At 38.1% G+C, this 22,342-nt stretch overlaps 1 protein-coding gene across 1 annotated transcript; it reads left to right on the top strand.

Moving 5' to 3' along the window:
- The first annotated feature begins 476 nt into the window (after positions 1-476).
- Positions 477-20,753, top strand: LOC121403157 (fibronectin type III domain-containing protein 7-like). Its single transcript, XM_041591056.1, has 10 exons — positions 477-636; positions 2,376-2,645; positions 6,207-6,467; positions 6,783-7,043; positions 10,040-10,303; positions 11,626-11,886; positions 13,814-14,077; positions 14,387-14,638; positions 16,646-16,906; positions 20,485-20,753. The coding sequence occupies exons 1-10, from the start codon at positions 477-479 to the stop codon at positions 20,751-20,753; spliced, it is 2,523 nt and encodes an 840-aa protein (XP_041446990.1).
- The last annotated feature ends 1,589 nt before the right edge of the window (positions 20,754-22,342 follow it).

Here is a 22,342-nt window from a genome sequence, read left to right on the forward strand (position 1 = left end):
GGAAGGCAGGGGAGGCAGTTCAGGGAGATTAGTCGCCCCAAAGAAGAGGAGATTTGTCACCGGGCGACTAATCGCGCTGAATCTGCCTGTGTGCCATGACCCTTAATTTTTAAATCATTTTAGCAGACATAAGGCATAAAGCTCCAAATTGCGGAAAGACCTCATATCTGGAAAACCCCAGGTTCCGAGCATTCTGGATGACTGGTCCCATAACTATATATTAAATTTGTTGGCAGAATTATTGTTAATTCTGTGTTAAAGGTGAAAGGAAATGTTATCGTAATTTAAACTTATATTTGGAGTTCTTAATTGCAGCTTGAAGAGATTAACCAATTGTTTTCTGTAATTAATGACAGTTTTATTATATTTCTGGTGCAGTGCCAGCAACACCGGTGATTATCAGTACAAATGGGATCTCCAGCTCTGAAATCAGCCTAACCTGGAGCCCTCAGGTGGGGGTGGACTATTACTTCCTAATGGTGTCGATTGGATTAGATATCAGAAATAAGACTTTCACAGGAACATTAAATGGCACTGTGGATGGACTCCAGCCTTCATCAGTTTACAACCTCACACTGTATGCTGTGAATTCTGCAGGCTTCAGTGCTGCCAGCAGGCGTGTCAGTGTTTATACATGTATGTTAATATAACACAAGTTATAAAATGTTGTAAACGTGTTATAAAATGATACAACTCATTCTTTATCAGTATTTTGATTTTGCATTCAATGGAAATTTATTGAAAGGCTGTTGCTTTTCTTTTTCTATTCAGTGTGCACTTGGAAGTTCTTGTTATAGACATCCTTCCATTAGAAAAAGAAAGGCATGCTTGATTTTTATGAAATTTTCTTATGCTTCTTGTTCCGTAGCCCCAAGCCCAGCTGCACCGGAATTCTTCTTGAAATCCATAAACTGTTGACTAAAGTAGGGTTCTTTAATAAGCACCATTCCCTCCCTTGTGAGCAGATCCTGGAAACTGGGGTTTAGGAGAAACTATAATAGAGGGTTCATTTACACAAGTCCCAGACACAAGTGCTACAGCACTAACAAATGCTAAATTGTGTTCTTATTGCTCATTAAACCAGTTATTGCATCAAGGGCAATGTTCCCCACTGCAACTGGCACCAGTTTACATAGAGCACAATGTTGTCAGGGCCAAGGCAAGGCAGTCCTGGTAAAGACAGGTCTTCTTAGCATCGTGTGTCCACTGGGTAAAGGGCCTTCTATGTTCCTCCCTCAACTCCTGAGTGCAGCCAGCACTGTATTCAGCAGGAAGGTGCAGGTTCTTGAACTCCAGAATGCAGTGGAAAGACCTATACCTATGGCTGCTTGCAGTGGAGTAAGATACAAAGTGCAAAAATCACGACAGCTTGCAGCTGGTTTTGCATCATGCACCCTTCCCTGCCATTTGTAAATGACATCTTAGATGTAAGCACATACCTCAAACACAATATAATCATATATCGATAAGAGTATCAAGGTCAAAGTCAGGGCCAGGACTTTGAAAGCACTTTAATGCTAAATAAGAGGATTTTGCTGTTAAAAAGATTCAAAATAAATTTATTCCATGTGTACGTAGGTTACTTTCCCCTTGGGTAGATTTTTTGCTTGTCCCCAAGGAAATACTACAGATACTTTTTAACCTCACCTCATGGAACAAATGCTCCTCATCTTGAGGAAGATCAAATCTGCCCTTAATGTTATGTTGTCTCTTCTTCAATAATTATAGCATTGGATCCCTCCAGGTGGTGCAGTCAGTTTATAGAGGAGGATACAGAGGGCTTCAAATAATAAATAAGAAGCCACACAACCAAGGGGATTTTATGTCAATAATCTAATGCTGTGATTTGTGTCAGTATCATTTGCATATGAAATGCTAAAGAGTAAATGATGGTAGAAATTATTAGAGCTAAAAGAAGGAAGTAAAGCTAGAAACTATTGTGACTCATGCATAAAAATGTTTGAACCTTCTATGGGGATTTAATCCTTGGATGCAAAGCTTGCTTCATGTATATTAACGCTATGGCAAGCAATCAGCTAATCCATTGGTTGAAAGGACCAGAAGTAGAGGTAGGCAGACAGAAAAAGTAATTGTCTAGTGGCACCACCAATGCACCCTAGGCACATGCTTTTTTTGCTTACCTGTGCAACAGCAACCCCTAATGCCCTTTTCAGCTCTCTTTCACTGTTGTGGATGAATTTAATAGCTACTGTAAATCGTGAACATGAAACAGAATTCTGATAGCAACCATATCCTATCAGAATTTTGATTATAAAAGGATTTGATTATAAAAGGATTTTGAAAAATATCTGCATATTAGAATTTATAGCACTGATTAAAAAATGTGTCATGATTATATTTTTTTTTCTCTTAAGTAACACAAGCACCTGGAAGTATCTCGGTGACAACAGTTTCAAGCTCCTCTGTCACGCTAACATGGGCACGAGTTGAAAATGCATTAATGTATGGAATTTTCCTTTATGCGGACGGCCCTCCCAACAATCTTATTTACATCATGAAAACAACAACTTTAACTATCACATTGAATAATCTGCTGCCCTGTACAAAATATATACTTAATGTTGCCTCATTCAATTGGTTTTATGTCGTTGGAGGGAAAACTGAAGTGCCATACAAGTATGGAAGTAAGTAATTTGGGGACTTTATTGTAAGTGGTTGAAGCAACAATTCAACCAATAAGGTTAGAATTTAAAAGTGAATGGGAATGGGTCAATTAATTAACAATGAAATGTAAAGATGTAGAACTGGAAATGGAGACCTTGGTCAAAATTTCATTGGCAACTCCATGTGACACTGCATAAGTTATTTAGTCTCCTGGTGTCCTGTCCTGTTACAGTGCACCTATAATGGTCACCGTGTTTACTGTTTACTGTTGGAGAATAACATTTTACAAATAACCCCCTTTTCTATTAACTGAAAATATTTTTGAAAATCCCCTTAGGAACAGACTCAGGGGCTTACTTACTAAATCAGGTGCAAGCGTCAAGCACAAATTCTTCTGGTGCACCTATTACTGTGAAAGAGGTGTCATGCAAAAAGCATGCTGATCTCTAAACTCTCTCTCATTCTCCTGTGTCCTTTTTGCAGACACATGCCCAAAACAGTATGTACTGGAGTCTGCTGTTTAGTGAAAATAAGCCTTAAAAGTCAGAATTAAAGAAATTATTAATGCTACATAATACATAGTTCACGTCCTAAATCTCCTCAAGGTACTTCAATACTGACACTACAAGACATACTAAGAACTTGAGAGTAGAGTTTATGAAACAAGCTAAGATCCTTTTGGGAAAAGGTTACTTGCATAGGATTTAAGATATTTATCAAAAGATGACAATACAGTTTTCTCTAGTTTCCCTTTAATAAATGCTTCTAAAGACAAATGCATAGCGGTGCTTTGAACTATGGGAGAATTATTTTTACTTTTTTTGATAAATAAGCTAGCCAACCAAGTCTTTATTTTTTTCATAGGGTTTCTTATATATCAGGTTCTCCAGGGCGTTGGGGGGTTTAATACATTTGACGTTATATAAACCACACCTGTGTGCCCCATTTCTCATTTATCTGAATTGTGAGATGAACAATATTTCTGTGCTTTTTATTTTTCTCCCAGCTGCAGCCAACACATTGTGCTGGGAGTCACTGACAGGTATCATATGGAACAGTTGATTCCTTCAGTTTCCTATGCACTAATGAAAAACTGCGAGGGTGAATTTTTGTAGCAGAAAAATTGTTGAGTTGAGGAAGCACAAAAAAATTAATTTCAGTAACTATAAGAAAAAAATAATTAAACTTAATTCAGTGACAGTTGTCCTTTAAGAATATTCACCCCTATGTGTTGATATGATGGCTCTGGTACTGTCAGATATAAAGTTAAAATTGGGGCTAACAAGGGAAATGTGGGGCAATCGTAACTCATCCCTTAATCTGAAAAAACTATGGGGGTGTTATATATTGAGTCAGAGATGGTAGTTGGCAAGGAAGCTTAATATGCTGGAATTAATATGACACTTCAGTTAATTTATAAAGAGCTAATATATTCTGGAGGACTATACGCTGGGGAGAAATACTAAGAGACTGAGTCACAATAATGGTAGACATTATTCTCATAGTGCTGGGACCTAGGTTTCTATATTGGCACAGGCAGGGCAGCCATCAGGGGGGGACAGGGGGGAGAGTTGTAGGGGGCCCGAGGGTAAGGGGGGCCCTACCACGCCACACTTACTTGATTAGCCGGCCCCCCATCTTTCTGAGAGCTGCTGGCTTTGGGAAGGTATGGACGTTTAAGGGGCTCTGGCCACCAATTTTCTTATAATGCGGGGGTGGGGGCCCTTGCCGCCAATTTTGGCCACCAATTTTTTTCTCATGTGGGGTCCTAGCCACCAATATTTTTTAATGGGGGGCCCTGGCCACAAATGGTTTTTTATGGGGGGCCCTGACCACCAATATCTTTTTATTTTTTATTAACATATTTTTTTTGTTTTTTTTACTGTGTGGTGGGGGGCGGACCTGTAGGTGGGGCTTGCGGTGGGCGCAGCCCAGGGGGCCCAGGAAATTTTGTTGTATGGGGCCCTGTGATTTCTGATGGCGGTCCTGGGCACAGGCACGTGTTTTAGAGTCTTTATAATAGGGAGCTTTGATTTTAAGTTCCACCAGAGGAAGAACGTATGTGAATGAGAAACTGCACTGCAGAATTTTTTGGTGCTTTGTAAATACAGAATAATTATCATTTTCCATGTAGCTCAGTTCCATGTCTTTGCCTTTTATCAGACCTGGATTCCCCCCAAGGCATCACCATACAGTATTCCAGTTACATGCAATCTGCTCTAATATCCTGGGTGCCCAGTACTGCAGCTTCAATATATGTGGCCACAGCCACATCAGCAAGGGGCCATGTTGCCTTTTGTAATACTTCCACCACCAGCTGTGAAATTCAGGATCTCCACTGTGAACAAAAATATGTGGTGAGTGTCGTGGCACAGACTGGGACCTGCTACAGCAACAGCAGCAAGGAAAGCACAATGGAAACAGGTATTGTATTATACAGCTGATGCTCACTAGGCATGGGCCTCTTTTGCCTACCCCTAGCTCTGGCCCTGAATAACAACAAACCCTAATGGCCTTTTTATCTCTGATATCAGTGTTCACTGCTGTTGATAAATTAAATGATTAAATGATGGTGCCACTGGTTGGGATTTTCAGATGATATAAGGGGTCTGTACTGATTTATAGTGTTTTACAGGGGCTTGAAAAAAAGGTGTGTGTGTTGGCAGCAAGGCCTGCTGCCAAGGCATTTTTTCCAACAAGGAAAATGTGGAATATTCATAAAAAAATATTATACAAACAGATTGTTTGCAATAAAGGGACAAGTGAGCAGTAGAAGCAGGAAACTCTTTGCCCCATTCTCAAGGATGATATTGTGCATTAGAGAAAGGGCCAATAACTCACATTTACATCCATGACACTTGTTCTGAGTTCACCAAAATCTTACACAAACTTCCCCAAGTGCCTCTCCAGCATCCCCTTAATATCCCAAGAACATTCTTATGTGAATCATTGAAACGTAAGTACATATTTACTTAGGTGCAAATTTTCAATTTGGGAAACTTTGCCAGACTTCGCGCAACTATGCCAGACGGTACCTTGAGACAAACACGCATATTTATCAACTTTGTCTCGGCAAATGCTCAATGGCATACTTTCGCCAGCAATAATTGTCAATAATTCATCAATAATTCGTCAGAGCGAATTCTCTCTAGTGTTTCTTTCTTACTTGCGAAATGTTGCTAACATATAAACATTTATGTCAATTTAAATATGGCGGGTATATAAAGGTCACATGTATGTATTTTATTAGTGATGTTGCTGGAAGTGACCACTTATTATTAAAAATGTCAAAGGAAGCAAAAAAAAACAAAATACATCTATATCTATTTTTGGAAGTTCAGATAGTGACTATGAAGATTTTTATTCATCCAGGTCATGGTATATCTAATATAAGTAATTCTAAAACAACTGGACTTGCTGAGTAAACACTGAAGATGTGTTTATGTACTTTTTCTTACATAAGCCCAATTTAATGAGCTCATTTCCCTACACTGGCTTTGAAAACAATCGGTGTTTTGATATATCTCTTGTTCCATTTTAATAATATGTTGGTGCATGGTAACTATCCTCCTGTTTTGCAGCCCCTTGTGCTCCAGAAAATATCACAGTGACGGGTGACTGCCAGGTAAACACCATTGAGTTGAAATGGAGTCCAGCCAACGATGCCATTCAGTACACTGCCTATGCCTTAACTCCAGATCACCTAATGCTTGAGTGCAGAAATGTTGTACCAAACTGCTTCTTTATGGACCTTATGTGTGGGACAGAGTATGAAATAAGTGTGATGGCAACCAGTGCAAAAGTAAATAGCACCAGGAGCCATGGGATCAAAGCAAGAACAGGCGAGTGCAGTAGTGATATTATTGACATCCTTGATGAGCATTGTCGGTTTTTTATCTTGTATATAATGCACTTCCACAAGGGATTTGTATGCATTTAGCTACATACATCTTGAACTTTGTATTTTGAGAGATAATCAAGTAAAATGCACCGAATTAGCATTGGTTGTGTTTGGACATATGGAAAATAAATAAGGGCTTACATCCCAGTGTGCAGGATACTTCTGTAAATATACAAATGCTTTCCCTATCGATCATCGATAAACAGACAATTTTGTACAGCAAGAGTCAAATTTATTTCCCTTTTTTATCTTCCAGCTCCTTGTGACCCTGGTAATGTGGCTGCGGTTCCCAACTGCAATAGCAGTGTCCTAGACGTGTCATGGGGCAAGTCAAATGGAGCTAACACCTACACAGCACGTGCTCTGGGAAGCAGTGGGCTTACCTACAACTGCTCTTCTGTAAGCACCAGCTGCCAAATCACAGGGGTACGATGTGGAGACAGTCTGTCAGTCACTGTCACTGCCTATGGTAATGACTGTTCTAGCTGGAGCAGTGCCACTGATGAAATTGTGACAGGTCAGTATTCTCCCCTACACTGGCTTCCTAAAATTCATTGGTTTCTGCAAAGGAAGAATATATAACAGGAACTCACTGAGGGAAAGATATATTTGCCTTTAATTTAACTTTAAGGGGGTTATTTATCGAAAGTTGGGTTTTAGAGGTTTGTGAGGATGAACTCACAAGTTGAATGTTTTCTAATTTAAGAAAAAACTGGAATGGAAAAAACTTGAATCAGTGAATTCAGGGCGAAAAACCCAAAATATTGAATTAATCTAGTTTTTCGATGAAAATAAAAATTTTAATTGCTCAAATTAATCGAGTTTTCTAGCGAAACACAACGAAAAAAACCCAAACATCATAAAAGCTTTAAAAGGAAAACTATACCCCTCAATGTAGATCTCTATAAAAAGATATTACATAAAACAGCTCATATGTAAAACCCTGCTTCATTTAAATAAACCATTTTCATAATAATATACTTTTTTTAGTAGTATGTGCCATTGGGTAATCCTAAATAGAAAATTGCCATTTTAAAAAATAAGGACAGCCCCCTGGGATTGTATGATTCACGGTGCGCACAAACATACCAAACAAACTATACATGTGGTCACATGAGCCAATTAACAGACAGAGTTCTGTCTTTTGCTTCCATACTTATTCCTGTTACAGTAAGGGGCAGATTTATCAAGGGTCGAATTTCGAAGTAGAAAAAGCTTCGAAATTCGACCATTGAATTGGAATACTTTGACTTTGAATATCGAAGTCGATGTTTTTATACATCGAATTTGGCCATTTGCGGTCGTAAAATCATTATATCGATCGATGAAATCCTTTGGATCGAACGATTCGAAATATTTCATCCATCGATTGAGTGATTTTTCTTCGACTTCAAAAAAACTTCGAAAAATGCTCTAGAAGGTCCCAATAGGCTAACATAGCACTTCGGCAGGTTTAATTTGGCGAAGTAATGAAATCAAAGTTTTTTTTAAAGAGACAGTACTTAGATTATCGAATGGTCGAATATTCAAACTATTTTACTTCAAAGCGAATTCGAAGTTGAAGTCGTAGTAGCCTATTCGATAGTCGAAGTATCCAAAAAATTACTTCGAATTTCAAATTTTTTTACTTCGAAAATTCCCTCGAATTCCCTTCGACCCTTGATAAATCTGCCTCTTAGAGTTGTAGTATTTCTGGTCAGGTGATCTCTGAGGCAGCACACAGACCATCACAAAATGTTGGGTCATGGGAAAATATATAAAAGGACAATATTTACCTAAATATATATATTATAGTTTAATAAGATTCTTTAATATGCCACTTTTTTTGATATAAACTGTTGCTCAAGTATTCATTTTAAGGGTATAGTTTTCCTTTAACATCTCCAATGATTCAAGGGACCTCTGCCATTAACTCCTGCATGACCTTGACAGGTTTTAGCTGGGCTATTTTCAGATTCAATATATTTCCAGCTTCAGGGTATGATAAATCTTAAAATATTCGGTTTTTTTTTTATGAAAACCTGAAAATGTAAAGTTTTTTTTTTATAAAACCCTGAAAATTTTAGGGCTTTTTTTGTAACCTGAAAACATGAGTTGTGACTGAAAACTACCCTCAAAATTTGCAATTGGTTTCCATTTTTTATTATTGTGGTTTTTGAGTTATTTTGCTTTTTATTCAGCAGCTTTCCAGTTTGCATTTTAAGGGTCCAAATTACCCTAGCAACAAGAGACTGGGATATAAATAGGAGCTGTCCTGGATAAATATAATTGAAATTAAAAGTAGCAATAACAATACATGTGTAGCCTTACAGATCATTTATTTTTTTTAAATGGGGTCAGTGACCCCTAAATGAAAGCTGGAAAGGGTCAGAAGAAAAAGATAAAATAATTCAAAAACTATAAAAAAAAATTTAAAGGCAATAGCAAAATTGCTCAGACTTGGCCATTCTATAACATACTAAAACTTAACTTAAAGGTGAACCACCCATTTAAAAAAACTGGGTGAGAGTCAACACTCACTGCTATTCAGATCTTCTCTTCCTGGCTTCTAGGGCCTAATTGACTGCAGCAACCAGTAATATTATGGTAGGTTAGCCCCCAAGGGTGACAGCCAGGACCGCCATCAGAAATCACAGGGCCCCATACGACAACACTTGCCCCCTGGGCTGCGCCCACCGCAAGCCCCACCTACAGGTCCGCCCTCCCCACCCCACAGGTCCGCCCCCCACCACACAGTAAAAAAACAAAAAAAATATTGGAGGCTAGGGTTCCCACATGTTAATAAAAAATAAAAAGATAATGGTGGTCAGGGCCCCCCATAAAAAAACATTTGTGGCCAGGGCCCCCCCATTAAAAATTATTGGTGGCTAGGACCCCACATGAGAAAAAAAAATTGGTGGCCAGGTCCCCCCCACATTATAAGAAAATTGGTGGCCAGGGCCACTTAAACGTCTATGCCTTCCTGAAGTCAGCAGCTCTCGGAAAGATGGGGGCCCCGGATAATTAAGTAAGTGTGGCATGGCCAGGGCCCCCCTTACCCTCGGGGCCCCCTACAACTCTCCCCCCTGTCCCCCCCTGATGGCTGCCCTGGTGACAGCTTTGCCATTCTATAACATACTTTAAGTTAACATAAAGGTGAACCACCCTTTTAACTGTGACTTTAGAACAGATAAATACTGTACCCAACAGACCTTGTCTTAAAGCAACTCCATTAAATCAGCAAAATAGAATTAATTTGTAGCCCAGACATGTAAAGAGTGTATATCAGATGTGGTCTAAATCTTCCAAAACTTGGGGACACATCTGGGAGGGGATAAGGAAGATTTTGTAACCAAACAGTGGCTTCTGTAGATTCAAGTGTATATTACAATAAAAACTCTAAAGCCCTGGGACCTAATGTGTATGAAACATTCAGTGTAGATAATATAAATAGAGATTCATTTTTTGGAAGGAACCCATAAAAAGTAAATACAAACTGTAACTTCAATTTACATTTTATACTTTCCATTTCAGCCCCATGTAGACCAGAAATTATTACAACTGAAACTGACTGTAATAGCAGTTCCACTTCAGTTCAGTGGACGTACAGTGAAGGGGCCATTCTATATACTGCTCGTGCTATCAGTGCCATTGACAACTCAGAATATTCCTGTCAATCCTCTGATCTGCTCTGCACCCTGACGGATTTACCTTGTGGCCATATGTTCAAGGTGTCTGTGAAAGCTAGCAACTTCCATTGTGATAGTGCTCACAGCCAAGAAGTGGAGATCTACTCAGGTAAAATGTTTGCTTCTTATACCAATCCTGCATAAATAACTTTTAGGAAGAAATGGTTGCCTCCCAGTTAACCATTCTGTTTGTGCCAAAGATAATTGAAGATAAAGCAAGTACTGAAAGTTGGGATTATTTAAGGTCACTAGATGCAGTGCTAAAATGTATGCTGAATTCCATACACAAGGTTCATTCAAATACTTGAGCTAATCTATAGTGTCACCATGAGCAAATTTGCAGATTGCTTCACCTTTAAGTTCATAATGTAGAGGCACAAGGTCAAGGCACAGCATGTGCTGGAACAACAATATCCTTATACCTAATTCCAACCTTTATAATCATGGTTGCCTGTCCATGTAATGCCTATATAAGGTCTTATTGTTTAAAAACCTGTGTCGCACAGAATGAAAGGGTGCATGTGTATACTTGTGTGTCCTGCCTGCATGCTTTCTCTTCTACTACATACACATCTTGTGTACAAATTGGAACTTGCTATTTCACCCATATTTGTTCTGATTGTGGTGGGTGCATTATTCTAGACACCTGAAAAAGAATTGTAACCTATTCTTGGCCGTCTAGCCTAAATCCAGCTCCGTTTTCTTAGATAAGCTCTTGCAATAGTTAGAGGTAGGGTCAGAAAAGGTTGAACTGTAGCACAATTGTTGTTGAGCAATGAATGACATCAGAAGTTCTTCAATGATTTTTTAACATAAGACATACAGTATATTCTAACCCCATGAATAAGCTCTGGGCAGGAATAACTCACACTACACACACAACCCTTCCTCAGGCAATACTTTATAAATGCTGTAATTTTCTGAGCTAGTGTTTAATTAGCCTTTTGGGTCCCAAGCCAAATGTTGAAATATAAAACAGAACTACTGTTTTTTCTGGCACTTTGTATTCTAGTAAAGTGCATTTAGTAAAATACACTGATTGTGAAAGCAATAGTTTTTATAGCTTGGAGCAATACAATGAGACACTTGTGTCAAGAAATAATCTGTTATTTCTCTCTAAAACCAAATAATGAATTGTAACCATATTGTCATTGACCTATAATGGAAACAATGAAGTTACTGGTATCTTGTCTAAGAAGCTTTAACCTCTACTACATACATGATTTGGAAGAATGTAAACCTTTATAGACAGTGAAATGGTTTATAAAAGCTTATGGAGTACAGGTGGAAACATCAACTACTGTACACTAAAATACTGTCAGGGGTAGTGTATATTTAGAGGGTAAATGAATACAACATGAGAATACATTGTTGAGCAGTATTGATGGAATTCAGAAATACTGATGACAAACATTTATTTGTGCCCCTTAGTCCCCTGTATTCCAAACAGTGTTTCTTCTGAACTTGACTGCATTCAGAACACGGTCCTGGTTAAATGGTCAGATGACTCTGTCAATACAACATACACTGCAACCATAGAAGAAAAGGGCATTGGTTTTAACAGCTGCACCACCCAGGGAAGTTATTGTGAATTTCATGATCTCAGTTGTGGACAGAATTTTTCTGTATCTGTGAAGGCAGATAATGGTCAGTGTACATCTGTGTCTAAATGGACTGCTCCGTCTTATACAGGTATGTTTCCTGCATCGCTGCCTTGCTTCTCCCCACAGTACAGAGCAATGTGGTACATTCTTTTTTTAGTTTATAATTACTTTTATGCTATGAAATGTTTACTTAACTACATGGTTTAACAAAGATATGACTGAATGACCAGTAGGTTGAACCAACTGTAAAAAAAATGCAAAAAAAAAAAAAGGACATTATTTAATGGATTATCAGAAAATAATACATTGTTCTGTGCACCATATTGATTATATGGAAAATATATGCAATGGGATTAAGAGTCATGTCAGTTTTTTAAAAAAAAAAATACAAAACACAAACAATTAGATAAGTTCAGAATTGTGAATCTGGCAATTTGGATCTGTCAACTTATTATTTAATGTAGGGATGGTTCCATATTAATAGTATGCCAGCCTGGAACTAGCATAATTACTCTTAGAGAATATAGACATTGGTGATTTTGATAAAAAGATGCAGAGGGTTGGAAGCGGTGTGTGGAAGTAAGGTCATGGCAAACTGTTACTGCAAAGCATCAGTAAGCCTCCAATTTGCTCCAAGTACTTGGAATCAGGCAGAAGACATTGCCAACACTGCTTCAAATACCTCTGCTCTGCTACTATCTACAATGTGGTTCAATAACTGTACTCAAACACAATAAGGCTTTTTTTTAACAGTATATATGGGATTAAAAAGGCATGCCTGTATTTTACCAAATATGGCAGTATAAAAAAATAAAAAAAATCTAAATATAGTCATTAAAAATTCTCAAAATTCTCAATTTTCAAGTTATTTGTAAATGTAATTGCCATTAAAAGCTGTCTATGTCCAACACTCCTTTGCACTCTGAACTCTGACACCTGGAACAATGTTGGTAACAAATGACAGACCTGGAGGAACAGAATACTTTTAGGGGCAGATTTATCAAAGGTCGAATTTTAGAAGTGAAATATAATTTGAAATTCGACCATGGCTATACTTCGAGTTCGAATATCGAAGTCGAAGTTTTTTTTACCGAATTTGACCATTTGGGGTCGAAGTAAAATAGTTCGATCAAACTATTAAATCGTTCGAATCGAACGATTTCAGCGATCGATTGAACGATTTTACTTCGACTACAAAAAAACGTAGAAAAATGCATTAGAAGGTCCCTATAGGCTAACATAGCACTTCGGCAGGTTTAATTTGGCGAACTATTGAAGTCGAAGTTTTTTTAAAGAGACAGTACTTCGATTATCGAATGGTCGAATATTGAAACGATTTTCCTTCGAATGGAAGTCGAAGTAAATTCAAAGTCATAGTATCCTATTCGATGCATCCAAAAAAATACTTCAAATTTCGAATTTTTTTAAAAATTCCCACAAATTCACTTCAAATACTATTTTAAAATTGCAACTACATTTACAAAAAGTAATTTTAAGCAATTTATTGGAAAGTTTCTTCGCATTAAATTTCTTTCATTATGCAAAACAAACATTTTTTTGAGTGGAGGATCTCTATTTTTCTGTAATAGCTTGGAGAAAAATAGCTTGGAAGACAAATGCAATTAAAATATTGTGTAATTAATGAAAAATGGAGGAACAGACTCTGATACTGAGATTAGACAATTAACTTTAATGATCTTTGTTGTGCAAGCTTGTTTCCTTCATATACAGTATGCCACTGTTTTGGATCATTGGAGGCTGCCAGTATATCACTGCAACATATAGTGAAATAGACATTTAATCAAATTCATACATATTGGCAGGGATAGGCATTGTAGGATGTCTTCTTCTAAAGGAAGAGTAAATAATGATTGATGGCTCCAGTGCAGTCTCTTTTCAAGTCTCTATGTTAGTCTCTGATATTAATATTATTGATTATCTTTGGCAAAATGATCCATATTGTATGTACAACTTCAGTAATGGTGTAAAAAATACAATTTGTGATCTGCTTTCAGCCCCTTGTAAACCTACAGAGATACAAGCCAATAGTATCTGCTATAACAACAGCATGCAGATGACCTGGTCTAAAAACCAAGCTTTCGGTATAGAAATGTATTTAGTTCTGATGCAGAGTGCTGATGGACAACACCGTGCCTGCCAGTCAACATCAGAAGTCTGTGTTACTGAAGCCATTGAGTGTGGAACAATTTATGAAGTCACAGTCACAGCTGTGAGCGACAACTGTCAGAGTATTTCAAGCAAAATATATACAGATCCAGGTACACCCTATACAGCCCGATCTACCTATCCATCTATCTATGCATCTACATTGTATCTATTCATCTAGGTGACATTTATCATCTTTTTATGTATATCTACTGTATCAAATAAAAAAGGCATAAGTTGAAACTTTTGCTTATATCTGTGTGGTGCATTCTAGAGCTTCTTCAGTTTAGTAAATATTTTCCAGGGTGAGCATTAGCAACATATTATTCATCAAAGGGAAACCTCTCTGCTCTGTTTCTTTCTAAAAAAAGAGTAGTTTATTATTAGTAGTAGTATTAATATATCTTTTTTTCTGTTTCCAGTACCATGTTCTCCTAAACTACTAACTGATACTGTTGCCCCTGATTTTGTGGTTCTTACCTGGAATAGTGTGCCTGGAGCTTTGAATTACACAACAGAGGTAGCAGGTGGTGGTTTAGAGAAGCATATTTGCCACACTTTAAATACATCGTGTTCAATGACTGATCTCCTTTGTGGCCACCAGTATAGTATGTTAGTGACAGCTTTTGGTCAGCAGTGCAGCAATGTGAGTGATACTCATCGGTTTCAAACAGGTAAGGCTAACCATTTTACAGACAATTCTGCTATACTCCTCAAATTGTATGTGTTGTTCTTACTACATTTTTAATGGAAACTTCAGAAGGAATATAGAAATACATGTTTTTATAAACTTTTATTTATTGGTATTATCAGCACAAAACAAGAACTTTTTTATTCACCCCCAAATTTCCCCATACACTTCTATTATAAGTCATTAGTAATCATAAACCAAGAGATTAGTTTTTTTCATTAATCTATAGCTGGTCCAGTTTTAGTTTCTTGAGCTAGGGTCGTGGTGTAATAAGTTGTCCATAGGCCTCATATTTTATTTGATTTGTTTGGGCAACCTCTATTTATATAAGTATGTTTGTAGATTGTGAATGAATTGTTTATTAATCTTTACATCCAGCATCAAAATGGGGTATTGGGGGCCCAGCATGGCTGCAACAACAAGGACCCCACTTCCAAACACCAGGGGCCCCCCTCCTCCCGATGCCCACTCCCCTTCTCTATAGTTTACATCCAGGTCCAGACTGAGAATTAAATTAGGCCCTGGCATTTCAGGTACACAGAGGCCCACTCAGCCCACACAGAGGCCCAAAACAGCCCCACCAGTCCACTAAATACTGATTTTCTATCACACCTTATAGCAGCCCCTCTGGCATTTGCCAGAACCCACAGATTGCCAGTCCGGGCCTGCTTACATCTCCTTCTTGGGTGAAATTAAAGGCAAAAGTTTTTGCCTTTTCACCTTTTCCTTTGATCACTTGTTCACAGTATATTAAAGGAGACCTGTCACCTTAAGAAATTATACCAAATAATTCTATTCTGTTTTTCAAATCGTGTTTCCTTCAGTGTTGGAATTATACAATCACAGCAGGCAGCTGATTGTATCATCACAAAATCTTGTTTATGTGACAGAATAGGGAACTTATTGAACATGCCCATGCACTTACTACAAAATTAGACAGTCAGAAGGGAGGGTGAATGAGAGGTGGGCAGTAGTGATGTGCGGGTCGAGAAAAACTCGAACTGCACCTGACCCTAACCTGATGCATGATCCTTTTTATATACCTGCCACCGCCCTAATGTGATGTCACAGAAGGGGGCGGTCATGCTGGTGCGAGTATATAAAAGGAAGTGTGTCCAGGCTGAAATAGGGCACTAGAAGGTTGTGAGCTGGGTGGATACAGCCTAAAGTTTAGCCTGCTTGCTGCCCGCAAACTTTTTGCGGAAGTCAGCCTGAACCACTGGCTTCGGGTCAGCCCACACATAACTAGTATGCAGTGACATCTAGAAGCTCAGAATGGAAATTTAAATTAATTGCCTGCCCTACCTCTATTCATGAGACATTTTGTAAGAAATTCTATGAGTAGCCTAAAGGTGGCCATACACGGATAGATCCGCTCGTTTGGCGATGTCGCCAAACGAGCGGATCTCCCTCCGATATGCCCACCTTGAGGTGGGCAATATCGGGCTGATCCGATCGTGGGCCCTAGGGCCCAACGATCGGATCCTAGCGTTCGCCAAACGGGCGGTCGGATCGCGGGACCGCATCAACGAACAGATGCGGCCGCGATCCGACGGGATTTTTAACCCCATCCGATCGAGATCTGGCCGACTTTCGGCCAGATCTCGATCGGGGAAGCCCGTCGGGGGCCCCCATACACGGGCCAATAAGCTGCCGACTTGGTCTGTCGGCAGCTTTTATCGGCCCGTGTATGGCCACCTTAAGACCTTAAATTGTCTTCCCACCCAAAAATATGTTCATGGTTATTCTCAAGTCAAGTCTGAAGCTTCACAGTACCGGCTGTAGGTCACTTCCGCTTGCAAACGATAGGAAGCAAACTTGCCCTAAAAATGTAGCTAAACCTTTGTAGGTATTGGGATTGCTTTCCAAACAAGAAGTTTTCCACAATGATTTTTAGCATTTTATATGGCACCTTAATGAAATCACTATTGTGTCAGAGCCTAATATTTTTCTAGACTTAAATCTAAAATATACTTTGGACTTTTTGCAGCTCCTTGTGTCCCTCAGAATGTTGTTACAAACTTGGATTGTGCAAATAATGTTGCAACCATATCATGGAACAGTAGCCTTGGTGCTAATAATTACACCACTAAGGCAGAAGGAACAAATGGACAAACATATTTTTGCAACTCAACAAGCACTTCCTGTGTCATTGTTGGCCTAGAGTGTGGCCACTCCTATCAGGTGACTGTAGAAGCAGCCAATGAAAAGTCCCTGAGTGGGCCCAGCATTCCTTTTCTAATTGTAACTGGTAAGTTTGCAGGTTTATTTGTTATCAATTTCAGCACTGCTGTTGTTGTATTTACTCTCAGAACCATGTAGTCACAAATCTTCATGAATATATATAGTTTTGGTATGGCTATGAATGCCTTATCAAATACACATTTTTCGTTATTATAAATAACCCTGTGTTTCTGGTTCTTCCTGAAACTATACCAGATGTTCAGAAGCGGAGTGCCGTCCATTCTATGAACTATATATATATATATAATACACAAAAGCCATGAATATCTTGTAAATTAAAACCTTATAAACTGTGAGTTCTGATGTCATCAGTTATAAACAGTGAGTTCTGATGTAATTTCTGTCACATGACTCACTTAAACTTGTGTATTATAATAAATAAAGTACCCCAGATGCAAAATATGAGGATATTAGAAGTTACCTCGAAGTTCCATGACCTGTATATGGTCATGAAACTCCTCGGTAACTTATAATATCCATATATTTTACAATATATATAGATATTCACAAAGTACCTGCACTCCTTCCTTGTTGGTCGAAAGTGGGTGCTTGGTCAATCAGAGTATACAATGTTCAAAGTGGACCAGCACACCAAATCTTCAATCAAAAAAAGGTTTATTTCAACATCACTCAAGTGTCCAACGTTTCGGCCCACATCCTTGATAAAGGCCCTAATGTGGGCCGAAACGTTGGACACTTGAGTGATGTTGAAATAAACCTTTTTTTGATTGAAGATTTGGTGTGCTGGTCCACTTTGAACATTATATATATATATATATATATATATATATATATATATATATATATATATATATAGACAAATACAAGATTCCTCTGCACTCAACCCATTATCAATATATTTAAGACAGAGACATTTTGTGCATACTGCTACTAAAAAATGCCTTACCCTTTAAACAAAACAGGGATTGTTTGTCCATATATTGCAATATATTTAAGCTGGCCAACTACGTCAAAGTCATCCCATATCTGGCCAGTCCTATGCTCAATTTTCATCTGATTCATTAAGAATTCTATGGTTTAATTATACATTTTATAAAAGGGATATATATATATATATATAAAGCAAAATACTTTCTTACATGCTAAGGAGAGTAAGTTGTATGATAGGTCATACTAGCAGATACAGCACATACGATTATGAAAGTCTTTTACATGGTTAAAGTTAATAGTACATAAAATAGCCCAATGTTGACCAATTGGGTTTTCTAGCAAGGAAAGATTATTTTTACCATTTACGTATGCCATGTTGGTTGCTTTATACAACATTGCCATCAATAACTCTATTGTATGGGGTCTGGCCACTCTGTATACCTAACAAACAGAAAATCACTCTGAGTAACTCTCTTCAAATGACTTCATCATCTGACTATGTTCAGCTTTATGGTTAAGGATTGGGTTTATGTTTTGTCTTAACATTGTCTTGTCTAAATCATCTGGAATATAGGCCGGAATTATGTGAATAAAGGTAAATTTACACAATAGAATTATGGTGTATTTAAAAGCAATCAGTGAGAAGATATTTTCATCAAAATGATATCCATTCTGTTTCATATTTTAATTAACTGGCTGTTGGGTTCTGTAATATGCTGTGATGGGGATACATATAGTTAATATACAGTAGTTAATAAAGTAATCAGGTCTGTCTGACACAGTTTTGCCAATACGGGGAGGAAATCTATAACATGGTCTCTTACTTTTCCAGCTCCCTGTGTTCCTGTGCAAGACCCTCCACAACTCAACTGTAATAATGAAGTCTCTTTATCTTGGGCCACAACACTAGGCGCAAATAATTATGTTTCCAATGTTACTGCATCTCTGGGACAACTGTTTTCCTGTGAGACATCAGACACAGGTTGTATTATCAGCAGTCTGCAGTGTGGACAAGAATATAATGTGACAGTAACAGCTTTGAATGCTCAGTGCAGTAGCCCTGCAAGTCCTCCATACTCCTTTACAACTGGTAAGGACTATCTCTGTAACTTTATTTCATCCATGAAAAGATCAAATATTGTTTCTATCAATTTAGACCACCTTGTGTAACAAATAACTCATGTATTTGCATAAATGTACCAATTTCACATCAATTCAAGAATTTTTACATTAAAAAAGTGTAATACAGGTATGGGACCTGTTATTCAGACCTAGGGTTTTCACATAATTAAGTAATTTGGATCTTCATACTTTGTTTACTAGAAAAACATTTTAATATTAAATAAACCCGAATAGGCCGGTTTTGTTTCATATAAGGATTAATTATATCTTAGTTTGGATCAAGTACACAGTACTGTTTTATTATTACAGAGAAAATTAATTAATTTTTAAAAATTTGGGTTATTTACATAAAATTGAGTCTGTAGGAGACGACCTTTCCGTAAATTGGGATCTTACTGGATAATGGGTTTCCGGATAAGGTACTGTATTTGGTGTATAATTAAAAAATACCTATTTATAATGCTTTGTTGTTTGTCTAATTACTAAGCTTCCCATTTGGTGTGAATTCCATACATATAAAAGCTCTAGGTGGGCCATTTATAGGTGTAGCCTAGGAATTTCTGCCAGAATCATACTCTGTAATGGCCCTCTAAATGTATATTGAAATGTATAGTAAGAAGAAGCTGCCATAGTTAGTAACAGTATCACACTGCAGAATCTGCAGTGTGATAGCACACCTAGTGCTCCGGCACAGCTACACTCAGGTGAGATGGACAGGCTGAATGGGGCTGATTGGAATTATTGTATACAAGTAGAATCATTGTGATTAGAATAAAAGAAAACATGTGCTGTAACAAAACAACATTGCAATGGGTACAGTTTCAGTCTAAGAGGAATGACCGCATGCCAAAATGAAAAAATATCTACTATTATCTGAAATGATTTACCATAGTGTTCATACACAATGTAGTATTAAGGTCTTCAACACAACTTTTAGTTAGTGATATTCTAGGGCAGTGATCCCCAAACAGTAGGTCGTGAGCAACATGTTGCTGTCCAACCCCTTGGATGTCGCTCCCAGTGACCTCAAAGCAGGTGTTTTTTTTATATTCCTGGCTTGGAGGCAAGTTTTATTGCATTAAAAACAGGTGTACTGCCAAACAGAGCCTCAATGTAGGTTGACAATCCACACAGGGGCTACTAAATGGCCAATCACAGCCCTTATTTGACACTCCATCAACATTTTTCATGATACTGTTGCTCCCCAACTCCTTTTACTTCTGAATGTTGCTCACGGGTTGTAAAGGTTGGGGATCCCTGTTCTAGGGAATCCATGGGGTTAGTATACAGACCTGTTCATGTGATGAGGGAAAAAAAAAAAAGAAATATGGAGGAAAAGCTCAGGTGTTACTGCCAAATGCAGAGACCATATAAAATAAGACTACTCACTTCCCTTATTAACAAGTCCCTTTTATAAAGTATGTTCTCCCAAATAACTAGACACCACTTTAAATGTAAATCATGTAGGGTAACTACTGTTTGCAGCGCACTCAAAGAAAATCAAATCATTATTGTGTCAAACATTATTTCATCATTGATGGTAATAATCATTATTTATTTTTATCTGCACAGTACCGTGTGTCCCTAGTAATGTGCAGACACAGGTCAACTGCGAGTCTGATTCAGCAACTCTGTCTTGGGGCGCAACTAACGGTGCTGTCAGTTACTCAGCAACGGTGATTGGTCCTCAGAATGAAGAGCATTTGTGCCAAACAGCAAATCTTTCGTGTAATTTCCCAGCACTATCCTGTGGTTTGGAGTACAATGCTACCATTTTTGCTGTGGGAGACACATGCAACAGTGAAGCCAGATCACCCTTGCCATTTCAATCTGGTAAGTGATAGAGATATGAGGATTCATTTAAGCGCAGTGGACAACTTGCTATATTCCCCAAATCCACTTTCATTAAAGGTATTTGTGTCAAAATGCACTCCTCACATATCCCTGTAGTTGCACTTGGCGCCACTCAGACCTTCTTTTTGTTTTAAAAGTTTTTTTGGGTTTTACAAAAACAAGCAAAATATAACATTGGTCCATTGAAGGACTATAACACAAACTTATACAGCTTAGAGAGTTAGGTGTCCTAGAAGAATGATAATTATCGATTTGATAATGGAGAATACACCTAAGCTGTTATTAGAGTAAGTAAAAAAAATCTAAAGTAAAACAAAACATATTACCTAATAATGCTCAGTTATTCTTGAAAGTTGATCAGTCCTTCTTGCCTTCCTTTCCAAATTCAGCACTACTGTGCCTATTGATGCAGGGAAAACCTGGAGGTACCCCCACCTCCTGACCAGGCAATAGTTCCAGTGTTCCCTGGTGCAGCACACTTGTGCTTGAAGAATTGGGTGCAGTTGTCACTCACACACCGAAAACTGGCAATGACACCAGACAGACTTTGAAATATTTGATACAATATTTCAAATATTTGATTCACACATCCATTTGGTGAAGTTCTGGGGAAACAGTGTATTGTGGGAAAAATGGCAATTACTCTTGATAATGCACTTTACTCACTGCACCTTAATAAGTGAATGCGGCCTATGAAAACATATGTAATGAAACATGCCTCTCATGTATGACTTTCATGGACTTCTATCTGAGCATTTAAAGGAGAACTAAAGCCTAACTGGAGAAGTAGCTAGACATGTTGCACATTATGTTTTGGGCTTCTGTACCAGCCCAAGGCAACCACAGCCCTTTAGCAGAAAGGATCGGTGTCTACAAAGATGCCCCAGTAGCTCCCCATCTTCTTTTCTGCTGATTCACTGCACATGCTCTGTGCTGTCACTTACTGAGTTTAGGGACCAACTCAAAATATACAGTACGCATAGAATACAAATGTTGTAATATAGGGTTGATTTGTAATTAATACAGGTGATTACTACATGGCAGCACAGAAACCAGTGCAAATAGCATCGGAATTTAATCAGCCCTGTAGCATCAGCTTATATTACAGGCAAACCTAATTTTCTGCTTGATAATTTGCGACAACCCCTAAGTTTAGCTTCTCAACCCACTGAGTATGTAAGTCTCGCAGACACTTTCCAAGATGGTAACCCCCTGTGACAAGTTTGAAGTCCTGGATCATTGCTGCTATTGACAAGCTGAAATTTTAGGATGGTGCAATAAGGTTATTATTTAAAGTATGGCATTTTTTCAGTCATATTTAGGGTTTAGTTCTCCTTTAAAAGATAATATCATAAAGAGCACAAAATTTGCCCAGGTCTATCAACCTCGTTTTCAAGTAAATGCAACTGATATGTTGCTATGGATTGCGAGGCCAGAAGTAAGATTGTAGCTCTATAGTATAAACTATGAACGGGGAGCACTAAGTCGGAGGAAAGAACTGTATGGAACTTGACATTCATTGCGCTACAATGGTTGAGAATAGGTGTAATATTTATGCTCCATGCTCAGCATATAA

Source organism: Xenopus laevis, chromosome 4L (genome assembly GCF_017654675.1).
Source record: "Xenopus laevis strain J_2021 chromosome 4L, Xenopus_laevis_v10.1, whole genome shotgun sequence".
NCBI lineage: Eukaryota > Metazoa > Chordata > Amphibia > Anura > Pipidae > Xenopus > Xenopus laevis.